Raw genomic sequence first — 22,531 nt, forward strand, 5'->3', positions numbered from 1 at the left:
TTGCTTAGTGATCCTAAGAATTCAGGCAGGAGCAGAGGCACACGTGGCCATTTGGTGCCCTCAACCAGCCCCAGCTCAAGGTATCTGAAGCCAGGAGGCCTAAGGGGGCATCAGTGGCAATTCCTGTAGCAGTCTGACCCTCCCAGCACACAAATGCCCCAGATGGCTTGGAACAGTGCCCACCAGTCTGGGCTGGCGGTCCCCAGCAATGACTTTGCCAGTATACTCACTGCCCTCCCAGAAGGCTCAGCACGCTCTTTGCTATGCCTGGATGCATTTCCTGATGGGACAAGGGACTGGGCACTCCCAGCTAAAGATGTTAAGAAAAAACAAAATGGCTAGAACGTTGTTTTAAGTACCAGTCTCACTGGCTGCAATGATCCTGAAAACACTCAAATTAATGACAAGCTCAAGGATATAAATAGCTTTTTATTCTCATCCAGGAGATTGGGTCCAGATGTGGGCTAGGGCGCCTGCCAGGAGTCTAGGGCTGCCTCTGTGTTCCCACCAAAGTCTTCGGACAGGCCAAGGGCTGGCGCTCAGGCTGCACCGTGCAAGTACATTGCTAAAAACTTCCTGAAAGTCCTGGGCTGATAATCAATAATTCCAGCAGGCTCCTGGAGAGAACACACAGAATCACTTTTCTGTTATCCCACTTAATGGACGTAAAGAAAACAAAGGTCAGTTTCGCAGGGCCTGAAGAAGGCTTCTTTCTCCAATGCTGGCCACCCCTCCCCCAAGAGGCAGAAGAGTGGGGGCCAACAAAGACACTGCCACCGGATTCCTATGTGAACAGAGGGCCTCAGTTTCTTTGTCTGTACAATGGGGGACTTAGCTGGTCTTTCTCTGAGATGCCCTTGGAAGACTCTACCTTTCACCTGCACAGCTTGCTGGTTCTCTCTCTAGTGACAAGGCTCGGCCCACTTTCTTCTCCCTTTCACTGAGCTCCCTAGCAGGGCACCCAACCAGGATCATCTCAAAGCCGAGAGAAGTGCTGAACTGAGGGCCAGAGGCCCCTGAGCTGCTGGGTAACCTTCCTTTCTCTCTCTCTAGGCCCTGCTTCCTCTCAGGTCTATCAGGTTAATGCGGCCAAGGTGAAGGGGGCTTCAGGAAGGGGGGAGCCCTTGGAACCTCATCCTTTACACGTCCCTTCAGGGTAGGATTTCTGCTCCTGCCCATTTGAAAAACGAGACAAGGTGAGGCCTGGAAAGTGGCCTAACACTCTTCCCATGTCACACACGAGTGCGGCGACAGGAAGGGAACAAACCTGTCTTCACACTTACCACGACGACTTTCTTTTTAATGACAGGAAGACATCGAAAATGCTGATAGAGAAGCTGGTCAGAATCCATCCAGACAAGGTTCTTGACTCCCTCGTTGGAATCCAGGTCTGTTGTGTTCAGCTGGAATACCATGAACTGGAAGACTCGGCCATCGGTGCCAACACTCTGCACCACGAGGGGCTGCTCCAGAACCCGAGGCTCCTCCTGAGGAAAGAGGGACAAGCAGAGCCTTGGCTCTCATGGCAGGCAGCCAGCCTGAGCAGGCGGCTTTGGCCTGGCTCTCACAAACACCCTTCCGCTTGTCAAATGGCTGGCTCTCATGGCAACTGAGGAGGAGTGTGGAGGTGGGCCCAGCTCTCACTACATCCAGCTGATACGCTAGGGTCTCCTTCCCCACAGGTCAGAACATCTGCTCTCCCGCTCCACCCTGCCTGCTGCCCTACTTGGCAATGGCATCAAGCTGGCCCCAGCCAGGCCCAGAAGAGATTCCCGGGCAGGGGCTACTCAGAGTCAGGGGTGACAAGCAAGGAAAGAAAGGCAGGGGCAGAGCCAAGCCCGAGTTCCTCCCAGGCACTGAAAAGGTCCCTTGCTCCTTGACTCATTTGTCTCTGTAGCCTCCCAGAGCACCTGGCAAAGGGCTGTGGACTGAAGGCAATCAGCCCAGTAAAGGCTCCAGCTGAGCTGGGAATGCATCCAAGAGTGTCTAGTCTGGCTGGCAACCAAAGATGCCCAGAAAGGGCCCTTTCCCCAGCCTTAGGGTCTCCAGAGAGCACTGTTAAGGGGACACCCCCCCATTCCAGGTCTACAACCTAGTTCCAGATAGACGGAAGAAGCCAGGGCTTAACCCCACTCAACCAGTCTAACCCCTCACAAAAACCTCAGGCAACAGATGTGGGAACAAAGCTTTGGGCCTCATGCTCCCTGGTCACAGGGAGAACGATGAGGCCAAGTATCCTTCCTGGCAGTGCTGCCACAAGCTAAGGGGTTCCAGTGTGGCTCCCATTCAGCCCCTCAGCCCCTCCAAGAGCCCAGGTCAGCTGGGCTTTACCAGTGAGGAGCACCCCCAGCCCTACTCTGAGGGCCTTGGCAACGCGGCCCCCTGGACTCCAGCTCCCTCAATCACTGCACAACTGCTGAAACGGGGTACAGCACCCCAAGAGGGGGCTGCACCCAAAGGGGCAGGAAGGGCTCTTCTAGCACTGCAATCTGATGCTCTGCTCTCATCAGGCCTGCACAGATGCTGCCAGGCTGACACACACATACACACACGTGCACACACACACACACACACATACAGACACACACACAGACACATAGACAGTCAGACACACACACACACACACACACACACAGCCAGCTTCACTGGTGGCTGCTTCCCCAGCAAACAGGCCAGTAAGAAGACAAGAGAGCACGTACCCCATACATAGCCCGGGCCTGAGCCAGAGCATTGCCAAAGGCGAACATGATCATCTTGGCTCGGAGCTGCTCCGGTCGAAATCGAGCCCGGCGTCTGTTGGCCGCCTCTGTGAAGTACACAGTGTGCGGGTGGGGGTAAGGGTAGCCTTCGTGAAAACCTGGAACATGGAAAACATAGAAGGTGGGCTGGGTGACTATAGCCACAGGACCGAGGCTGGGCTGTTCAGGGGCAGCACTGGCCCCTTCCCCCTCGAAGTCTCGGCCTTGCTCCATGGTACAGCTCAGCACTTCTCAGGACCACTGGTGAAAAGTGAAGAGATGAGGAAAATGAAGTGATGGAATGACTTCTTGGGGGCAGGGGAGGAGCTTCCAGTCCTGTGATCCCCAACATCTCAGAGAAGCATCCAGGGCCCCGTGGGCAGGATGTCAGAGGGAAGACCCGCTGCAGCTCACCGTGAGGTGTGCACCTCCACAGAATGACAAGAACAAAGACAAAAGCACGGGCCTAACTAGAGAGGTGTCTGAGAAGAATCCCTGGAGTCCCCAACAGTACATGGCCACTCCTCCTGCTCAATGAGGAAGAAGGATGGGAAAATCCTAGTGGGGACCAAGGATTCCAGAACAGAAGGTGCACTTTACCCAGTGGTCTTGTTTGTGCCAGTCTGGATCACCCACAGCCTGAAAGCCCAGACTGCCATGGGCTTGGGAGGGCAGTGGCCAGACCTTCCAGGAGGTAAGGCTCCAGGAGGCCGTCTTCTTAGGGACAAGCTGCCAGCTGTACTGCACTGCCCCACCCCACCCCACTTCACCCCACTTTACGGGTCCAATTCTGGCATAACCCCATATCTCATCCTCTAAAGTTACTATGTTTCTATCTGGACAAGAAGAAATATATATAAGAGTGGGAAAGAAGAGCCTGACCCTTGCCTCTCCCCCTCCCAGCCTGTTCTACCTGGCCTCCAAGCAGCCCTGCATGTAAATGAATGGCTGCCCCTTCAGTTCTACCAACCTGAATCCTCTCTCACATCATAAATGTCGCATTCATGAAGATTAATGGTTGGAGCTATGGGGTAGAAGGTCTCTAGAACATGATTGTCTGTGGCGTGGACCTCTTCCTGAGATGCGATTGGCAGTAAAGGATCCTTGGCACTCAAACGAGTCCCATTAAGACCACGGATCTGAAGGAAAATGGATTCTGTAAGGAGAGAAACAGGCAAACAGCTAGCTTGCTGTTCAAGCACAACATGCATTTATGAGGCCCTCACTGAGTACAAAGAACAGGGTCATATGTTAGGGGAGATCCAAAGATATGGGCTTTGCCCTCAAAGAACTAACAGGCTAGCCAGCAGATATGGTCCATACACAGATAACTAATTCATAATCTATGTGCGTTAGCTGCCTCTGCCTCTGTCCTGGAGTAGATGGAATATGGGGCTGGCAGTCAGCAAGACCTGGATTCAAATCTTACTTCTGACATACTAGTTGTGGGACCTTAGGGAAAACCTCTTCACCTGAGCCTGTTTCTTCATCTGAAAAACAAGAAGGAGAATGGAATGAAGCTCTCTGTAAGGTCCCTTCCCGCTCTAAATCCAGTCTCCTAGGATGAACCCTTTGTTCCCAGAAGGCTCACTTTGTTTGGTAGACCACTTGGCCCAATGGAGAGCCTGAGGCACAGCACGGAGAAGCAGGAATTATGAAAAGACTATGAGAAAAGCCTTCAGCGCCCAACCTCATGCGACCTCGTCCAGGATGTGAAGAAAGGCTTGGCTACGATCTGCACTGGTGGGGGCGGGGAAGGATGCATACTCATATCAGGAATCCAGCCAGGGAGCCAGTCAGCACTTACGGTTTCCAGGGCCCAGAGCCCAGGGGAGGCCAAGTGCCTTCTCTAGTCAAGCCTTTTTGCTCAGCTCAGGTCCTGGCCCTGAAAGGGCAGTGGGCTCCAGCCCCATCTCAACAGGAACTGCACTCCCTCCAGACTGTTCTCACTGATGACCTCCTCCCAAGGTGAGCAACGCCATTTAGTAGGGAGGGTTTCCCTAAGCCTAAGCTTCAGATACCTCTCTGTAGCTTCCAGTCAATCCTCCTAGTTCTACCCTCTATCAGAGAACAAGCCCCATCTCTCTTTCACATGACAGTCTTTCAGACACCCAAAAATAATGTCACTTTTCTCTAAATTTTCTTTTTTTTCCAGGCTAGACAGCCTTGGTTCCTCCTAAACAAGTGATTCTGATGCTTGGTCACCCTTCCAGTTGCCCTCCTATGGATGTGTTCCAGCTTGTCACTGTCACTTCTAAAACATGGCACCCAGAGCCAAGCCCAAGGCTGGCCAGGCCCTGCAGCCACCACCCTCCTCGTTCTGGGACACCTCAACAGTGCCTACCATCTGAGATCCTGTTTTGCAGCTCTTTGCCTCTAACACTGCTCTGACTGCCCTGGAGAGCACCAATACTTTGTCCTTTTGAGGTGGCTCTGATCAGTGGAAAAAGCCAAGTCATTTGGAGCCAAGTGAATGCAGTATCTCAATCAGGTGGGAAATAGTTGTTTCGAAGGAACAAAAAACCTCAGTACTCAGCAGTGAGACTGATAGTCTCTTACGGCTCATAAACAGGCTTTGCTGGGAACTCCCCCAAAGGAGTGGCCCAAGCAATTGTAGCCATGCTGGGAAAAGCCAGGCACTGCCCAAGGAGGTGGCCCTGAAGGGCAGAAGACTTGTGGGGACGGAGTCTATGAGGCTTTTAAAAAACCAGCCTGGCTACTTTACACCTTGTAAAATGGTTTTATTTTTTTGTGGGTCATTTTACCACTCTGTGACTCAGTTTCCTCCTCTGTAAAATGCAAGGGCAGGAAGAGAAGGTTCCCTTCCAAGATAACTCAGTGACTTCCTGTTTCCTGACCATAGGAGTAGGAAAGACAATAACTGTCCCCAGACTTCCGGTGACCCTGGGTAGTAGGGCCTCCCCACAGACCACACCCGTGTGGTTTCTAATTCAATCCTCAACACATCCCTCCTCTGTGACTACAGGGAGTAGAAGAGTTTAATTAGAGGCAACATTTGAGGTTTGCTATTATGCACTTCTCTGCTTAATGAGGTTCTAATTGATTGAGGGCGCCAAGCTTTCTGTCACTCCAGACTCCTCTGAACAGGCCCCTTGCAGCAGAGGCTGCTGGGTGCTCTGGTCAAGCAGCTTCTCTCTACCAGGAAGGATGCAGAGTCCATGGGATCTTGGCCATCTCTGTTCAAACCCCCAAAGTTTCCCCTTCCTACCAGAGGTCAGGGCAGGGAGGGAAGACTGGGCTGATGAATGAATGAATGAAAGTTGTGATGGGAAGCCCCCAGAATGAACAAACATTTAGTTTGCACCTATTAGTGTCAAGGACTGTGTTAAGTGCTTAGGGACACAAATACCAAACAAAGCCCTCCAGGAATTCAGGTTCTAATAGAGGCTGATGCTCATCCAAAGCATTAGGAGGGCACATCTAAACCCATGAAGCAACTGGTCCAAGGGCCCACAAGGAGGGAGCAGCAGGGCAGGGACTGGAATCTGGGTGTCCTGCCTCCCACATCACACGCCCCACCCCCATAACCATCCAGATAAGAAATCTTCATTGACCTATTCCACAGAGACAAACTGAAGGGGGAAGGGGGTGAGGCCCCGGGGGAGCCCCAGCAACACTGACCTCGACGCCATGAGGTTGACAGCGTGTAGTCCCTGGCCTGGATCCTCCTGGTCAGAGAGGGGTACTGGGGAATCTTGGTTTTACACAGCTGTATTAGATTGTCCATAATGACAGGGCTTTGGGGGAGAAACAACAGATGTGTAGTGAGTGGAGTGGACAATGTAACTCTTCTTCAGTCAGGAGTACAGCAGGGCCATGTGCTTCTGCAGGCTTACCAGTACGTCTCTCTCTTGGGGATGTCCTCAGTGGAATGCCAAAGGCGTGCGTGATAGATGGCGTTCTGGACCTGCTCGTCCTGGTTCTCGATCTGGCTCGCTGCCTCTTCAGCCAGCCTGAGGACCCTCTCTGGGAGGCCTTCTATTAACTTGGACTTGGTGAGCCAGAGTGCTTGCTTTACACCTTGGGCGGGGATAGGATTCAGCAAAAGAGACAATTAGGATGGAAGTGGCTGCTACAAAGGGGGCATCAAAGAGGAGTTCAGGTCCCACCCGGCCTACCTCTAAATTCTACAGGTGCTTTGGGGCTCCCTATGAAAGGGGGAATGGGGTGACAGCCCCAAATGGCCCAGTTCAGCTCTCCTGGGATCCTATAATGGGGGAGGGGAGTGAGTCCAAGGTGGGGAGGTCCAAGCCTTTGGCCAGATGCTCCTCTTGCATCACGTAAAATGCCGTACTTGGTTGGCAGAGCCTGGGCAGTGGCTTTTGACAGCAGGCCATTTATTAAAGTGAGAAAGCTGCCACAAGCTTGCTCAGACTCAGGAACAAGTCATGAATTAAACATCGAGAGCCAGGCTGAAAGTGAGTCTCAGACACCTTGGAAGGACCGTTATCAGAGAGCAGGTCATGTCTCTGAGTGGCACAGGATGCTGTGGAAGGCATCAAAATCAGAAAGATGCCCCTTCCTTTCGAGGGCAGAGGGCAGGTTTCCTAACTTAAAGACAAAAGCTCTGAAATCAATCTGAATATTGGCAGAGTGAGCAGGTCTACTCCTTCATGGATAATATAACGAACTCTTATGGTGGGCACCTCCCAATGCCATTGGGATCAACTAAGAGTATGTAAGTGCTATGAAATAAGAACTATCACATTTATAAGTACTCCTAGTCTGGGAATCAGGAAAACTGAGGCACAGCCCTGGTCTGGCCATCACCCCCAGACTTGGAAAAGGATCTCACGTCACAGCTAACGGGCTATGTCTATGTGGCCAGGGAGGTCCGGTGAGGTGAGGCAGATCCCTCTAAAGCTGAACATGCTAGGACCTGAGAACTCCCTCATCCCATAGATGAGAAACTGAGGCTTCCCCAAAGTCACACCAAGTAAAGCAACAAAAACAGCAGCATTCAGACACACATCCTCTGCCTCCAAACCCTATAGCCCAGGGCCCGTCTCCACATCCAGCTGTTTACAGAGGTACCCCATCAGAAACCTGGGAAATCACTGGCTGGCTTGTTCAAACAGAGGAAAAGTGATTGTTCATCAGGTTACATTGTGGAGAAGCTCCCAGAATTCGACCAATGTTCAGACTAGGTAACCTGGAGGATCCCGTCCCAAAGTCAGACTGCTGCCTTTGGCTTCCTTCCCATTCAAAGAGAGATGGTATAGCACAGTAGATAAATGGGCTGGATTAGAGACAAAAGACCTGGGTTTCAGTCCAGTCACTGACACAGGGGTGACCATGTCAAAGTCACTTACCCTTTCTAACAAGTAACAGACAAGTTGTTAATCTGCATGAGTGGAGTGAGTTTTCATAATGGGAGCTCCTCACAACAATTAAATCACTAAAAGCTGGGACCCACCCCCAAGTTACACAATCACATTAAAGGCTTGAAGAGGTGGAAGGGGGTTTCTAGGTCCCAGGAGCATAGGATCTAGAGCTGGAAGAGCCCTTAAGGTCATTTAGTGAAAAAACTGATGCCCAGAGCCAGGCGACTTGTCTGGGTCACACCAGGTAGGAAGGAGCCAAGGTGCCTCTGAGTGCTGATCTACCCCATATCCCTCTAGTCACGTCCTGAAGGAGGAGTCCCCTTTACAATGTCCCTAAGGGGCTATTAAAGTCCCTGTGGGGGGCGGAGTCAAGATGCCAGAGTAGAAACAGGACCTCCCTGAGGCTCCAGCTCCCACCTTCCCCAATCCATGTAAAAGGGGACTCTGAACAAACTTTGGAGCTGCAGAACCCACAAAATGACACAGAGAAGCTAACCTCCTGCTGAGGACAGCCCAGCAGGAATCAGCCAGTGCAGCGCTCTGGGAGCCGAGGAGAGCCCAGCCCTGCGGAGCCCAAGGTTTTAGCCCCAGGGCAGGTCTGACCAACCACCGGCCGGAGGGACTCCAGATCACCAGCAGGTGTGGCTGTTTCCAGAATTATCAACACATAGATGCTAAGGACAAAGTGAGAGGTCAGTGCAGTGTGGACTTTGGGATCCAGTAGTTGGGAATGCATCGGCCTCTTCCTTGGGGGCGAGAAGCCGCTGAGACACTGCATTAGCACCCCTTGGCAGCTTCAGCTCCTGACCTGCAGAGTGCAGGGAACCAAGCACCAGTCTGGAGGGTAATCACTCTTGCTTTAACCTGCTTGGATCTGGATTGCAGTCTAGGGTGGAGGTCCTGGGGTGTGTATCCAGCTTGCCAGAGGGTGTGGAGGCTTCAAAGAGGGCACCCAACTAATACCTCCGGCAGCTGAGAAAACCCAGTATTTGGGACGGAAGCTCCCATCTGGTGACAGAGTCCTACTGTGGCAAAAAGCCCAGGAGTCAAGTGACTGAGGGGCGACATGACCAGGCAAAGGAAGCAAAACAAACAGAAGATTCCAACATTAGACTCCTATTTTGGGGACAAAAAGGTTCAATGCATGGAACAGGAGGAAGACAGTGAAGTCAGAACTCCTGCACCAAAAGCTTCAAAGGAAAATACGAGCTGGTTACAGTCCAGAGAGGACCTTAAGAAGCAGATAAGAGAAGGGAAGGAAAAATTGGGAAGAGAAATGAGAACGATGCAAGAAAATTACGAAATGAGAGTCAACAGCCTGACTGAGGAAAATCACACCTTAAAAAACAGACTGACTCAAATGGTAAAAGAGGCTCAAAAAGGCAATGAGGAAAGGAATGCCTTAAAAAGCCAAATCTGCCAGATGGAAAAAGAATCTCAAAAGCTCAAAGAGGAGAATCATTCCCTCAGATTTAGAATGAACCAAAGGGAAGCTAGTGCTATTAAGAGAAATCAAGATGCTGTTAAACAGATCCAAACAAATGAAAGAATAGAAGGCAATGTGAAATATCTCATGGGAAAAACCACTGACCTGGAAAATAGATCCAGGAGAGATAATTTAAAAATTATTGGACTACCTAAAAGCCATGATCAAAGAAAGAACCCAGAAATCATCCTCCAAGAAATTCCCAAGGAAAATTGCCCTGATGTTTTAGAACCAGAAGGCAAAACAGAGGTTCAAAGAATCCACTGATCACTTCCTGAAAAAGATTCCAAAAAGAAAACTCCTAGGAATATTATAGCCAGATTCTGGAATTCCCAGATCAAGGAGGGAATATTACAAGCAGCCAGGAAGAAACAATTTGAATATTGTGGAAACACAATCAGGATAACACAGGATCTGGCAGCTTCTACACTGAGGGATCAAAGGACCTGGAATATGATATTCCAGAGAGCAAAGGAGCTGGGATTAAAACCAAGAATCACCTACCCAGCAAAACTGAGTACCATGTTTCAGGGGAAAATATGGTCATTCAGTGGAATAGAGGACTTTCAAGCATTCTTGATGAAAAAAAAAACAGAGCTGAATAGAAAATTTGACATTCAGATACAAGAAGCAAGAGAAGCTTGAGAAGGTAAACAGGGAAAAGAAATCAGAAGCCACTTACCAAAGTTGAACTATTAACATTCCTACATGGAAAAACAGTAATTGTAACTGATGAAACTTTTCTCAGTATGAAAATAGTTGAAGGAAATAGAAATATATATATATATATATTGGAGGGTATACGGGTGTATGAATACATATGTGAATGTGTGTATATGTGTTTACAGGTATACATAGATAGAGGGCACAAGTCCAATTTAATAGGAAGGGATGATACTTAAAAGGTGAAATTAAGAGGTGAGAGAGGAATATAATGAGAGGAGATGGAGAGAGACAGAATGGGGTAAACTATCTCATTTAGAAGAGGCAAGGGAAAATGGTTACAATGGAGGGGAAGAATAGGAAGGCAAAAGGGAATGGGTCAGCCTTATTCTCATTGAATTTGGCTCAGGGAGGGAATGAAATACACACTAAATAAGGTATATCACCCTACAGGAGAGTAGGGGGGAAGGGGATGAGAGGGAGGATGATGGAAGGGAGGGCAGGAAGGGGGGGAGGGAAGGTGGAAGCACCCACTTTTGAAAAGGGACGGGATCAAAGTAGAGAATAGAACAAGTGGGAGATGGGACAGGAGGGAGGGAAATATAGTCAATCTTTTACAATATATCTACTATGTTAATGTTTTGCATTAGCTACACATGTACAACCTATACTAAACTGCTTATTTTCCCAGTAAGGGTTGATGACAAGGGAGGAAGGGGGGATGGGAGAAGATATAGGAGAGAGTAGATTGGAGGAAGGGGTATCCTGTGGAATTTTTATTTTGGGGTGGTGGGTAGGGGAAAAACGGGGAGAAAATTTGTAACTCCAAATCTGGCAGAAATGAATGATGTAAATCAGAAGTTAATAAAGCATTTGAAAAATGAAAATAAATAAATAAATAAAGCCCCTGTGAATGCCAGCTACTGAACAGTGGCCACCTTCAGCGAGAGGGAGCACTGCCCTCTCTCCGCAGAAAGCCCAGTGCTGGGGGCACAAAGAGAGGTTAAACACAGTGCCCAGAGAAGCGCTTCCTAATCTGGAGTGGAAACTTTCCTCCATGGAATTCTCTATGGATTCAAGGGCTACTACCTCGGTCCAAAGAGAAAGTCTAACTTTCTGTCTACATGGCCAGAAGGCCCGCCCAATGGTCTCCCCTAGGCCAAACAATCTCCGCTTACATTGGCTCCCCATGTTATTTTCCCTGTTATGTCCATGGCCTTTCCCTCTTCAGCTCACCCTAGAGAAGTACCCTAGCCTGACTCTCCTATGGACTTCTGGGGAAAGAAGAAGACAAATCAGAGAGTGGAGAATGCCGCTCACAATCATGCAGTGTCTCTGGTGACTTCTACCTGCCACAAAGAACAGCCTGGGAACCAGAGAACCCAGTCTCAGTGCCAACGCTTTGCCCTGTGACCCTACGCAAACCCTTCCCTGACTCTGGATCACAGTCCCCTCCTCTGTAAAAGGGGGAGGGGGCACAAGAGACTCCTGGGTCCCCCCACCAGGGTCACTGCACATGGCCTGCTCACACTGATGTCACAAGACCCTGAGCACCTGCCATCTCACTGGCTCCTCCAGGCTCCGTGAGATAAGCAGGAAAGGTCTGATCATTTTTATTTTATGGGGGAAGGAACTAAGGTTGGCAGTGAGGACAGGAAGCTGTGACAGAGCCAGCCTCCTAGGACTGAACTACAGCACAGAGACTCTGGGACACTGGGCTTTCAGATCCTCAGAATGGCCAAGTGAAGGAGACCCCAGAGACACTCAGTGCAGGCCCCTTCTATCTGCAGAGGAAGCTTAAAAGGGGCAAGGTGACAGTACCCAGGTCACACAGTGTGCCAATGCCACTGCCCAGAACAGTGCAATTCAAAACATGCATTAAGTACCTACTAGGTGCACAAGAACAGAGCAAAACTTTCCCAAAGGAGCAAACTGAGCCCATAGACATTAATCACAGCGTAATGGAATCACAGTGTGAAGAATTCTGGATTCTGGAGTCCAGAGACCTTTAGGTGCCCTGCCTGGGGTTGTTTTCTATGAAAGGGTGGGCCTGGATGATCTGAGACATCCCTCCCAGACTCAGGATGCCTCCCTGCTGTCTCATAAAAACCCTCTAGTACATGGCACCTTTTTCTGCAGGGCAGTGATCAGACTGGCGATTTCATTGGTAACTCCTGGGGAGGCAACTCCTCTCCCCATGCAGCTCTGCACCCCCTCTACAATCTAGTGTGAGAGGGCCATGTGGGGCACTGAGAGGGTAAATGATGGGCCCAAAGTCAGAGGTGGGAATTTAAACCCAGGTTGGTGGCAACTCTGCCTGGAAACAACCCTTCCCATTTGTAAGACACCTACAAGCCCTGGTACGCCAGGGTTCTCTGGTCCAGCTCCTGCATGTGGAAGATGAGAAAGCACAGAGGTGAAGAGGGAGCCCTCCAAGCACAGGGTACATACAGGAAACAGCAAGCAGTCATGGGCCACACTGCCAGGCCCAAGCAGGAAGCTCTGTATGACAAGCTTGGAGGGAGACCACCACGGGCTGTCAGGGCCAAAAGGCCAAGCGTCCAGAGGAACAGATCCAATCTGGGATGAAGGAACAGCAATGCAGCTGCCATGCGAGGGACCAGAGGTGGGGAACCCAAGCAGGGAGGCTGCTCGATCCTTCAGGAAACGGTGGCATCACTGGCAGAGCTGATGGCACAGGGCAAGTGCGTCACAGGGCGAGTGCTGTGGGCCATGGAAGAGCAGGCCATTCCAAGGCTACAAAAGGCCCACGTCACCCCCCCCCCCACCATGGCTTAGGTGCCATATAGTCAATCAATGACCATTTATTAGACACCTACTATGTGTAGGCCCCGGGCTAAGCCCAAGAGATACAAAGAAAGATAAAAGCTGCCCCTTCCCAATCCCCTCTGCCAGCACCTTTGTACAGACAATGCAGAGAAAAGATCGCTGATGCTGGGGTTAAGAGCCTGGGACAGGCTTCTTGCAGAAAGCGGGATTCCAGCTGAGAAAAGACAGAGGCCGGGGCAGCCTAGAGGCGGAGAGGAGAGGGAGGGCACAGTGGGCACGGGCACGGGTGCTCTGAGCCGGGGATGGAGGCCAAGAAGAGAGTCTGGGAGGACGTAAAACAGCTGGGGGGGGGGGGGGGGGGGGGGGCGGGTATAGAGGCCTGTCAGCCCCTGAAGATCGTACTGGACCTGGAGGTGAGGAGCCGCGGGGAGCCCCTGAGCGGGCGGGGGAGTGACCCGGTCAGGCATGATTCCAGGAAGGTCACTGACAGCCAGGCCCAGGACGGACCACGGGGGGAGGGCGGGGCTCTGGGGCCTGGGACAGCGGGGGAGGCGGCGCCCCAGGGGAACAAGGAGGTGGGGGGCACGCAAAAGGTTCAGGGTCACGGCTCCGCAAACCACCCCCAACCTCGAGATGCTGCTCTTCTCACCCCACTGCGGAAAGGCAAACAAACAGGGGCCAGAGCTGGCAGAGGCCGAGGGGGGCGGTACCGGGGCTGCGGGGCTCCGCCCCCTCCGGCCTCAGTTTCCCCATCTGTAACAAGAGCCTGAGGCGCGAGATCGCAGCTCCTGCACCCGGGGTCAATGGGAAAGCAAAGGGGAGAAGATCGGCACCGCGCTCGGCAAGCCTTCGGCTGTGGGGCCTGAGCCCCGGCCCACCCCCGGCCTGCGGCCTCGCTCACCTTCCAGCAGGCGGGAGCGCTGGTGCATCATGTAGCAAGGCTCCTCGCGCCGCAGGGGGTGCGTGTCTCGCGGGACCGGCCGGGGCCGCCTCGGGTCCTCCCAGCCGCGCTCCCACGGCGGGAACACGGGCCTGGCCAGGCCGGGCTGCCGGTGCTGAAGGCCGGCCCACGTCACGGGCTCCACACCCGGGATCTCATACACGCGGTCCAGCGGCGGCGGCTCGCGCTTGCGCGTGGAGCGCACGCCCCATTCGTAGGCGCTACGCCGGGGCCCCCCTGGGTCCAGGCCACCCCGGGGAGCCGCCTTCGCCCTCAGCGTCCCGACCGCAGGACGTGCACACAAGGCCGCCGCCATAGTGCCCACCGCGAGGCCCGCCGGGAGCGGAGTGCGCGCGCAGCCTGGGCGGGGCGAGATCACAGGACGCAGAGCAGCGGCCTCCGCAGCCAATCGCCGCTGGCTCAGCTCTCTTTCCTCCCGCCCCATCCCAGACTCAGGCCCCGTAAGGGAGCGTCGGCGAAGTACGGCCCACGCCCAGAAAGGGGCGGAGCTCAACAGAGGGGCCCGGAACTGCAGTGAGTGCTTCGGCTCCGGAGCTAACGGTATGTGCGAGAGGAGCCCCGGGGTTAGCCTGGTCGACCCCCGGGGGCGTGCGGAGCTAAGCAGTAGGAGTGGCTCTTGGGTGCGGGGAGATCCCGGATCCCCGACTCCCGATCCCCTCCCAGGCCCAGTCTTCCAACCCAGCCGCGGGGACTCAGAGCTGGGAAGGACCCCAATCCTCTGTGCTCCTGACTCCCAGTGGTCATTGGCTAGAGGCGGCCAGTGCAGTGCCCGGGTCCCAGCTCTTCCCAAGTGTTCCGAGGGCTTAGGGAGCGCGCCTCTCTCCCCAGGCTGCCCTTGTGGCCCGGGCTCCACATGCTAGGTGGGCTGATGGCCCGCCCGCGGTCGGCGTGCGGAGCTCCTGGGCTCGGCGTTAACAGGAGGCTGGCCCTTCTCGCCCTTCCGCCCTCCCCCGCCTCCCGCGCCCAGACAGCGCCCGCCCGCACACGCTTAATGAAATCTGGGCCCTCTGATCGCACAGCGCCTGCATCTGGCGCTCGTTTAACCCAGAGCAGCCGTGCGGGGTCTCCAGTGCAGAGCCCGTTTGACGGGCGGTGACACTGAGGCTTGGGCATTCACAGCTGCCCCACCTCCTGGTCTGCGGCCTCTTTCGATTGTCAGGGGATGCTGAGCTCCCCACTGGGCACCTTTCTCATGGACTTAACTGTGTTGTGGACTGTGCAGAGAGAGAGAGAGAGAGAGCCACATTTGTATCAGTCATTTCCCACTTTAATGCATCCCAACACTCCTTCATAACAAAGAAAAAATGAAGTGAAATGGAACAACCAAGCAACTTCTGATAGATTATGCAGCATTCTGCACCCATAGGCCCTCACCTCTCTACTTAGAGGAGGGAACTATGTCTCTTCATTTGTTCACCAGGAGAAGGATTGGCCATTGCATTTAACCTGAGTTTAATATTAAAACTTTTTTTAACAAGAGAAAACATGGCTTAATGATGAATAGAGAGCCGGTCTCAGAGCCAGGAAGAGGTAAGGAACTCACTACCTATCAAGCCAAACCTTGGCATATCCAGACACACACACACAGATGGATGGATGGATTTCAGCAGTTCTAATGGTTGGGAAATTTTCTCCTTAATATGTGCAACTCTTCCTGGTCCCTGGGGCCTCCCATTTTTATTTTATTTTTATTTATTTTCTTTTTGGAGGCAATTGGGGTTAAGTGACTTGCCCAAGGTCACACGGCTAGTTTTTCTGTTAAGTGTCTGAGGCTGGATTTGACCTCAGGTCCTCCTGACTCCAGGGCCGGTGCTCTATTCACAGCACCACTTAGCCACCCCAACCATTTTTATAAGATCACTACTTTCGTTCTGGACCTTTGCTTTCATTCATATAAGGAGTTCCCAATGGGAAAATTGCCTCTACCTTGGAAATCTGTTATTGTTCTGTGTCATCCAGTCTTAAAGAGCTATTTGAAGCCCTGATTGAAACATTAAGTGACTTTCTCTGGATCCCATAGCCCTAGTATGTGCCAGGGGCAGGACTTGAACCCGTCACCCTGACTCCTATGCCTGGACACTATCTGCTTAGCCACGCTATCTTTTAGATGGCTTTGAGTGATATAAACTCTACGGCCCCTACCCTCACTGAGCCCCAGTCTCCTCATCTGTGAAATGGGGGTGATCATGCTTGTCCCACCTACCTCTGAGAGTTACGAGGAAAGCAGGCACTGTGTAACCCTGAAAGGGCTGGATAAATGGAGGCGGGGGTGGGGATTCTTACTGATAGCATTTCTCAGAAGTGAAGCTCAAAGGGCCGAAAAAGAAAGATTAAGGGGAGCCTTTTGGAGGCAAGTGTGGGAGGGAGGAGGTTAATCATTCCCATCCAGTCTGGATCGCTGGCATTGGCAAGGCTTGGGAGGAGTGCTCCAAGACTCCTCTTTCACGTTGCCGGGAGGCCCTGCTTCTGATTTCTGATTTGCATTCAGGATATTAATGGTGAGCCTGGATCTGCAGGTACAGTGATTAGACATGGCTCCTTCTACATAAATGGTGGCCCTCAAATGTAAATACTCGGGAATCCAATTTAATCCCAAACTTCCTTCCATGGAAGAAGCCCAGAATAAATCATCAATTGTGCCTCAAGCAGCTTAACTCTTCCCTCACTATGCCCTCCCAGGCAATAGAGTCAGGCCTGGTTGCTGATAGCCACCTCTCACCTCTTACAGTGTCTCGTGGGTCATCCACCCCTCCATCAGTCCATTCATCTATCCATCCATCCATCTTTCCATCATGGAATCGTAGCTCTAGAGTGGGGAGTGATCTGAAGCCATTTAATCTGGCCTCCTCATTTTAGAGATGAGGAAACTGAGACCAAAGGCTGTGGTCTGACCACAATCCTCCACAGCAGCGCCTCTCCCTTCCCCCCCGCCCCAGGCCTTAGTGTTCTCTCTTTCCTCTCCTGTCCCTTGTTCTGTCCACCCCACACTAGAATGTAAGCTCCTTGAGGGGAGGGTGGCTTCATTTTTCTCTGGATCTTCCAAGCCTAGCTCTGTGCCTGGTCCAGCATTCCATGCTATAGCCAAACCACATAATTTGACCTTGGCCCAAACTCATCCTGGCCTTTCCTGTTCCCCTGCCTTTGGCTTATACTGTCCCTACACCCAGAATCTCCTTCCCTCCAGGGCCACCCATTGAAAATTGAAAAAAGAGGAGTTCATGCTCCTCTTTCGTGGAGTCATAGAAGTAGAGAAGGGCCTTCAGAGGCCTCTGGTCCAAGCCCTACTTATACATGCCCAAGGCGAGGACTTCCAGCCTCCTCATGGAGCCCTTGCTCCTCGCCTCCCCTGGGACAGCTCTCGTGGTTAGGACCTTTGGCCTGACATGGAGCTGCCTTCTGGAATCTTTGGCTGAGCTGGAAGAGACCTAGAAAGTCGTCTAAACAAACAGACATTTTGGGGGTAAGGAAAACAAGGTTCAGAGAAAGCAACATTTGACCAGCATCACACAGCTAATCCTTGGTGGAGTTGGGACTTGAACTCAGGACTCACCTCAAACTGTATTTTTGTTGTTATTTAGTCTGATTCTTTGTGACCCCGTTTGGGGTTTTCTTGGCAAAGATACTGGAGTGGTTTGCCTTTCCATCTCCAGCTCATTTTACAGAGGAGGAAACTGAGGCAGGCAGGGTGAAGTGCCCAGGGTCACACAGCTAGGAAGTGTCTGAGGTCCAGTCTGAACTCGGAGTTCAGGGCCAGTGCTTTATCCCCAGCACCACCTGCTACAATTACTTTCATTTCAATCCAATCCAGTTTAATTCTGGCGCTCTTTATAAAGCACCAGCTAATGACAGATACTGTGCTGGTACTAGAGCTGCAAAGACCCGTAGGAGAGTCCCTGCCCTCAGAGAGCTTATATCCTATTTCAGGGTTCACAGTCCTCATCTCAGAGGTCAAGTCAGCAAACATTTAGTAAGCAGGCGAGCACTGGCCCGTGTAGATAGCAGGCGCCTAATAACTGTTCAGTTGGATTGTGCAGGACACTTGAGTGGGGTCTTGGCAGAGACTTTCCTGGCCTGGTGTGGGGAGCTCACCCCCACCACTGTTCTAAGCGGCTTTGCTCACTTCCCTCCCCCTTCCCCTCTGAGCAGGTTCTGTCTGCTGCCGATGGAGGAGGAGAAGGAGGAAGATGGCGATGAGGAAGCCTGGCTGCAGCTCCGGCCCGCTGAACCGTTGCCTGCCCAGTGCTGCGGCAGTGGCTGCAAACCCTGCGTGTTTGACATCTATTGCCAAGAGCTGGCCTGGTGGGAAAAAGCCTGGGCCAAGAAAGATAAGAGTCTCCTGCGGAGAAAGAAGGAAGAGGTAGGAAGTTCCCCAGGACTGTCTCCTAAGGCACCCCACCTCCCTCTGCACGTGGGGTGTCTGGCGGCAGCAGGTTTGGGCCCCGTCCGCCCATCTGTAAAATGACCCTAAGGTCCCCTCCAGCTCTGGATGGAGGAGCCTGCAGGCTGCCCCCACCCATCCTTCCAGGCCCACCTTTGGTATCACTTCTTCCTGGGACCCTTCCCCGGCTCCTTCAGACCACAATGAACTCTCTCCTCTGACTGCAGTGGCAGAAACGTACCTTTCTCATATGCTCATATGAAGCAGAGCTGAGATCCCAACCCAGATTCCTGCTATATTTAGAAAAGTTTACCTTTTAAACTTCAGTAACAATTCTAACAATTCCCTGAGTGCAAGAGAAGATTCAATGATACTTGTTGCTTTAGTCTTATGGCAAAGAGGCCCAGCCATGAGCAGACTGTTAATTCCTCTTCTTTCATTCCCAAGTCCCCTCACCTTTGGGGGTAGATCAGTGGATGGGGAGAGAGCTACTCTAAGAAAATGAAAATACTCTGACTCAGAGTCAGAAGACCTGGGCTCAAATCCCTGCTCTGTTGCTTTCTGCCTGTGTAGCCATGGGCAAGTCCCTTCCCTTCTGTGTGACAGAGGTGGGTCTTCACCAGACCTTCCCGGCTGCCATGATGGTCTCAAGGTGCTCAGTCCCTGCTGTGTACCACCTTACCTTGGCATTAACCACTTGTAATATTAGATCATTAGAATTATTTGTGCATGGGTTACTACTCTGAACTCAGAACCATAAGCTCCCAGAGGGCAGGGCCTGTGCCTTTCCAGATACTTCTCCCCTGCCCCTTCAGCAGGTCCTTGTCTTCTTTCCCCAGATTACCTTGTATTTATTTCAATGACTCAGCAAGCATTGATTACATATGTGGGCCCTGTCCTTAAAGAGCTTACAGTCTAATAGAGGAGATCATAGGTACCAAAATCCGAAGAAGGAAGGCAACTTTTGAGGAGAGGGCTTGAACAGGCAGGGCCCTAGGAAAGGCCTGCTGTGGAAGGTGGTGTTTGAGTTAAGCCCCAGAGGAGATCAGGGATTTGGAGCTGTGAATATTCCAGTCATGGGAACAGCTTTTGCAAAGGCAGGGAGGTGGGAGATCATACCTCATCCTGAAGAACAGCAGGTGCTGGAGGGGACAGTCTCCTGAGAGGCTAGGAAGGGATCAGGTAAGATGTGCAGGTGGAGGGTTTGCCTTTGCGAAAGGGCAGGGAGACGAGGTGAGGGAGGAGACAGTGGGGGTGGAGGGAACCCTCAGGAAAAGACCTGCAGTTCCCAGGGGAAGTGTGAGAAGTTTGAGGGGAGGCGAAGGTGGGGAAGCAGGGTATCCAGCCATGATAATAGCTCATGCCCACTGTGTGCTAGGTCCTGCGCTGAGCTTTACAGAGAGCCCATCTGATCCCCACAACAACCCTGGGAGGGAGGTGCTGTTATCACCCCTCTGTTTTACAGATAAGGAAACTGAGGCATACAGGGTTAAGTGACTGGCCTGAGGTCACACAGGTAGTAAGTGTCTGAAGCCAGATTTGAACTTGGATCTGCCTGACTCCGGGCTCAGGCTCTATCCCCTGCACCATCCAGCCAGGCTGCTAGAAGGGACCGCCTGGTATAATTGGTTGGGTGGCCAGTTGGCACAGTTCCATCACTTTCTCCAGCTCTGGATCCCGTGGTGGGAGTGCTCCAGGGTGGGGGCTGGCAGATAGGCCATGACAAGGGAACCAGGGGCTCAAGCAGAAAAGGTAGTGAAAGGAGGTGTAAAAATGTATATCTCTGTATTAAAAGCTTCATACATATGTATTTATGAATGGATACCTGTATATGTCACACCCATGCATGTGTATATCTGTGTGATGCATTATTGACACATGCATGCACATATATGAAAACACACACATGTATGTATGCAGTGCCGTGTGGAAACAAGCAGTGTGTGCGTGTGTGGTTCTGAGTGCATGCGTGCATGTCTGTACCGGTGTATCCACACACAAAATAGCCAGGGCATTGCAGACACACGCACGTGTGCGTGCACACACATCTCCTTTGCCCCGTGAGGACACTGCCTGCCCCGTTGAGTCTCCACAGAGCCTGCGCCCGACACAGAGCCTCGCCTGTAGTGGGCCCTTCCTTGCTGTAGCTCAGCTAACCGCCAGCCCTTTGACTGTTGCAGCCTCATTCCGCCAAGCTGAGCCCAGAAGCCTTTCAGGCCTTCAGCATTAGCGCTGTGGAGCCGCTGACAGATGACACCCGCCAGGTCCGCTTCGACCTGCCTGGGAACGAGCCTCTGGGGCTGAGGCCTGGGCAGCATCTCATCTTAAGGTAAGAAGCCTGCCCTGCTTCCTGAGCCGGCCTGGCTCAGACAGAGGCTCATGCCTCCGGGCTGAAAGGTCTCGGCTGCCACAGCAGCTCCCTGATTTCTCCCATCCTTTTCACTGGCCTGGGAGAGAGAAGAGGCTTGAGTGTGGTCTTTAGAAGGGAAAAAATGGCCAAGAACTAATCATGGCCTAAAACACAGGAAGCAGGTGGGAGGAGAGAGGAGAGACTGATCCCACCCATCCATCACCCCAGAACAACCCTGAAAGATAAGGTTCCCATTTTTACAGATGAGGAAACTGAGGCAGACAGAGGTTAAATGACTTGCCCAGGGTCCACTAATGAAGTGTCTGATGTACAATTTGAACTCGGGTCTTGCAAACGCCAAGTCCACTGGGCCATCTAGTTGTAAAATGGGAGGAGGAAGTTAGACCAGATGGCCTGGGGGTGGGGTGGGCTTCTAGTTTTGAATCTATGATCCTGGGAGCTAGAATTTGAGTCTAGGTCTTTTGATTTCTAATCTAAGTAAAATCAAGCCGAGTGGTGATTTTGCTTCTTTGCCATCCCCAAATGAAGGGCTTTGCTTCTCTGTCCATTGCCCTTTCCTCACCTCATCACTCAGATGAGCCTCCAACGTCCCCCAGTAAAGGGCAGGGGCCTGGTGAGCCCCGCCTGAGGTCTGGGGCCCTTCCATGAGCCCCTGCCTTCCTCTTTCCTAGGGGGACCGTGGATGGCTTGGAGATTCAGAGAGCCTATACACCCATTAGCCACGGGAACTCTGAGGGGTATTTTGAAGTTTTAATTAAGGTAAGCGTAATTGCGGCCTCCGTCCGTTTTGTTCCCTGCCCAGCGAGGGGCAGCTGCAGTTCTGCTGGTGTGTCCCATGGCTCCTGTGCCCATGAGGTCATGGCCTAGCTGGCTCCCCAGGAAGTTCCTGGCTTCTGGCCAAGGGCTCAGAGCTGGCTGCTTTTATGGAAGGCAGGATCAAAGCAGGGGCCGTAAAGATGTCAGATCTCAGCTCATTCTGTAATCGAGCCAGAGGAGAGAGCCTGGGTGGCCGGGGCTGGGGCAGCAGCAAAAAATGCCAGCCCAGCAAGGTGGAGGGATCATGGGGTCTGACACCTAACGCTGAAAGGGCCCTGGTGGCCATCTACACTGACACTCCCCACCCCCATTTAACAGAAGAGGAGACTGAGGCCAGGGAAGTTAAATGACCAACATCAGAAGCAGGATCATCATTTAGAACTGAGAGGACCCTCACAGTCCATCTGGTCCTAATCCCCACACTGCCCTGTCCTTCATCTGAGGCCCAGAAAGGTTAAGCCATCTGCCCAAGGCCACACAAGTAGTAAGCGTCAGAGGCACGGAACCTGGAAAGCCAAGTATTCTGAAACCCTCCCCCGCCTCCTTTTACAAATGAGGACATTGAGGCCCAGAAAGGATAAATGAAATACCCAGCATCATACCACTGCCAGCCGGGGTAGGATTTGAACGCAGATCCCCTGACCCCAGAGCCAGAGATCATGTATATACCTACTCATGTTGTCTCTTCCTTTAGCATGGAAGGTCCTAGAGGGCAGGAACTCTTTTTGCCTTTCTTCATTCATCTCTCTGGGACTGGCGCATAGTAGGCCCTTAATCGATGCTTTTTTAGATTGCTGTTTTGCTTGTTCTGACCCAAGCCTCAAGGACAAGCCTGGGAATTGTCCTCTCCCTCACAGCTCCAGCCCTGCTGGCTCGATCTCCCAGAGCCTGCCGCATTATGGGAGTACCCGATTGGTCTTGTCTCTCTTAGTAGCTTGCAGACTCCCTAAAGAGGCATCTGGTGGCTTTGTGGAGGGGGCACT

At 52.3% G+C, this 22,531-nt stretch overlaps 2 protein-coding genes across 5 annotated transcripts in view; one reads left to right on the forward strand and one right to left on the reverse strand.

The window, feature by feature from the left end:
* Positions 1 to 411: 411 nt before the first annotated feature.
* Positions 412 to 14,314, reverse strand: LOC138164955 (large ribosomal subunit protein mL37-like). The gene is made up of 7 exons (XM_069092947.1): positions 13,924 to 14,314; positions 6,596 to 6,779; positions 6,381 to 6,496; positions 3,709 to 3,894; positions 2,700 to 2,857; positions 1,284 to 1,487; positions 412 to 617 (listed from the first exon to the last, which is right to left on the reverse strand). Exons 1-7 carry the CDS (start codon positions 14,276 to 14,278, stop codon positions 540 to 542), a joined length of 1,281 nt encoding a protein of 426 aa, XP_068949048.1. The 5' UTR covers positions 14,279 to 14,314; the 3' UTR covers positions 412 to 539.
* A 113-nt stretch (positions 14,315 to 14,427) lies between these two features.
* The window catches only part of LOC138164956 (NADH-cytochrome b5 reductase-like), a 40,970-nt gene continuing 32,866 nt past the window's right edge, over positions 14,428 to 22,531 (forward strand). For all 4 annotated transcript variants that reach the window (XM_069092951.1, XM_069092948.1, XM_069092949.1 and 1 more), the window contains exons 1-4: positions 14,428 to 14,523; positions 18,130 to 18,340; positions 20,542 to 20,690; positions 21,404 to 21,491. In XM_069092951.1, the coding sequence (XP_068949052.1) occupies positions 18,146 to 18,340; positions 20,542 to 20,690; positions 21,404 to 21,491 (432 nt within the window). In that variant the 5' untranslated portion in view covers positions 14,428 to 14,523; positions 18,130 to 18,145. The remainder of the gene's footprint in view (positions 14,524 to 18,129; positions 18,341 to 20,541; positions 20,691 to 21,403; positions 21,492 to 22,531) is intronic.

The sequence above is a fragment of the Petaurus breviceps genome, unplaced genomic scaffold (genome assembly GCF_028583685.1).
Source record: "Petaurus breviceps papuanus isolate PSGF00001 unplaced genomic scaffold, PetGlider_PUasm1.0 207, whole genome shotgun sequence".
Classification (NCBI taxonomy): domain Eukaryota; kingdom Metazoa; phylum Chordata; class Mammalia; order Diprotodontia; family Petauridae; genus Petaurus; species Petaurus breviceps.

What these genes read in the sequence shown, in the direction of transcription:
- LOC138164955 (XM_069092947.1), bottom strand. Translation starts at nt 14,278, where the DNA reads ATGGCGGCGGCCTTGTGTGCACGTCCTGCGGTCGGGACGCTGAGGGCG. An exon ending in TGATGTGAGAGAGGATTCAG is followed by an intron (nt 2,858 to 3,708) that starts GTTGGTAGAACT and finishes TCCATGTTCCAG; the next exon opens with GTTTTCACGAAGGCTACCCT. An exon ending in AGGCCCGGGCTATGTATGGG is followed by an intron (nt 1,488 to 2,699) that starts GTACGTGCTCTC and finishes CTCTTTCCTCAG; the next exon opens with GAGGAGCCTCGGGTTCTGGA.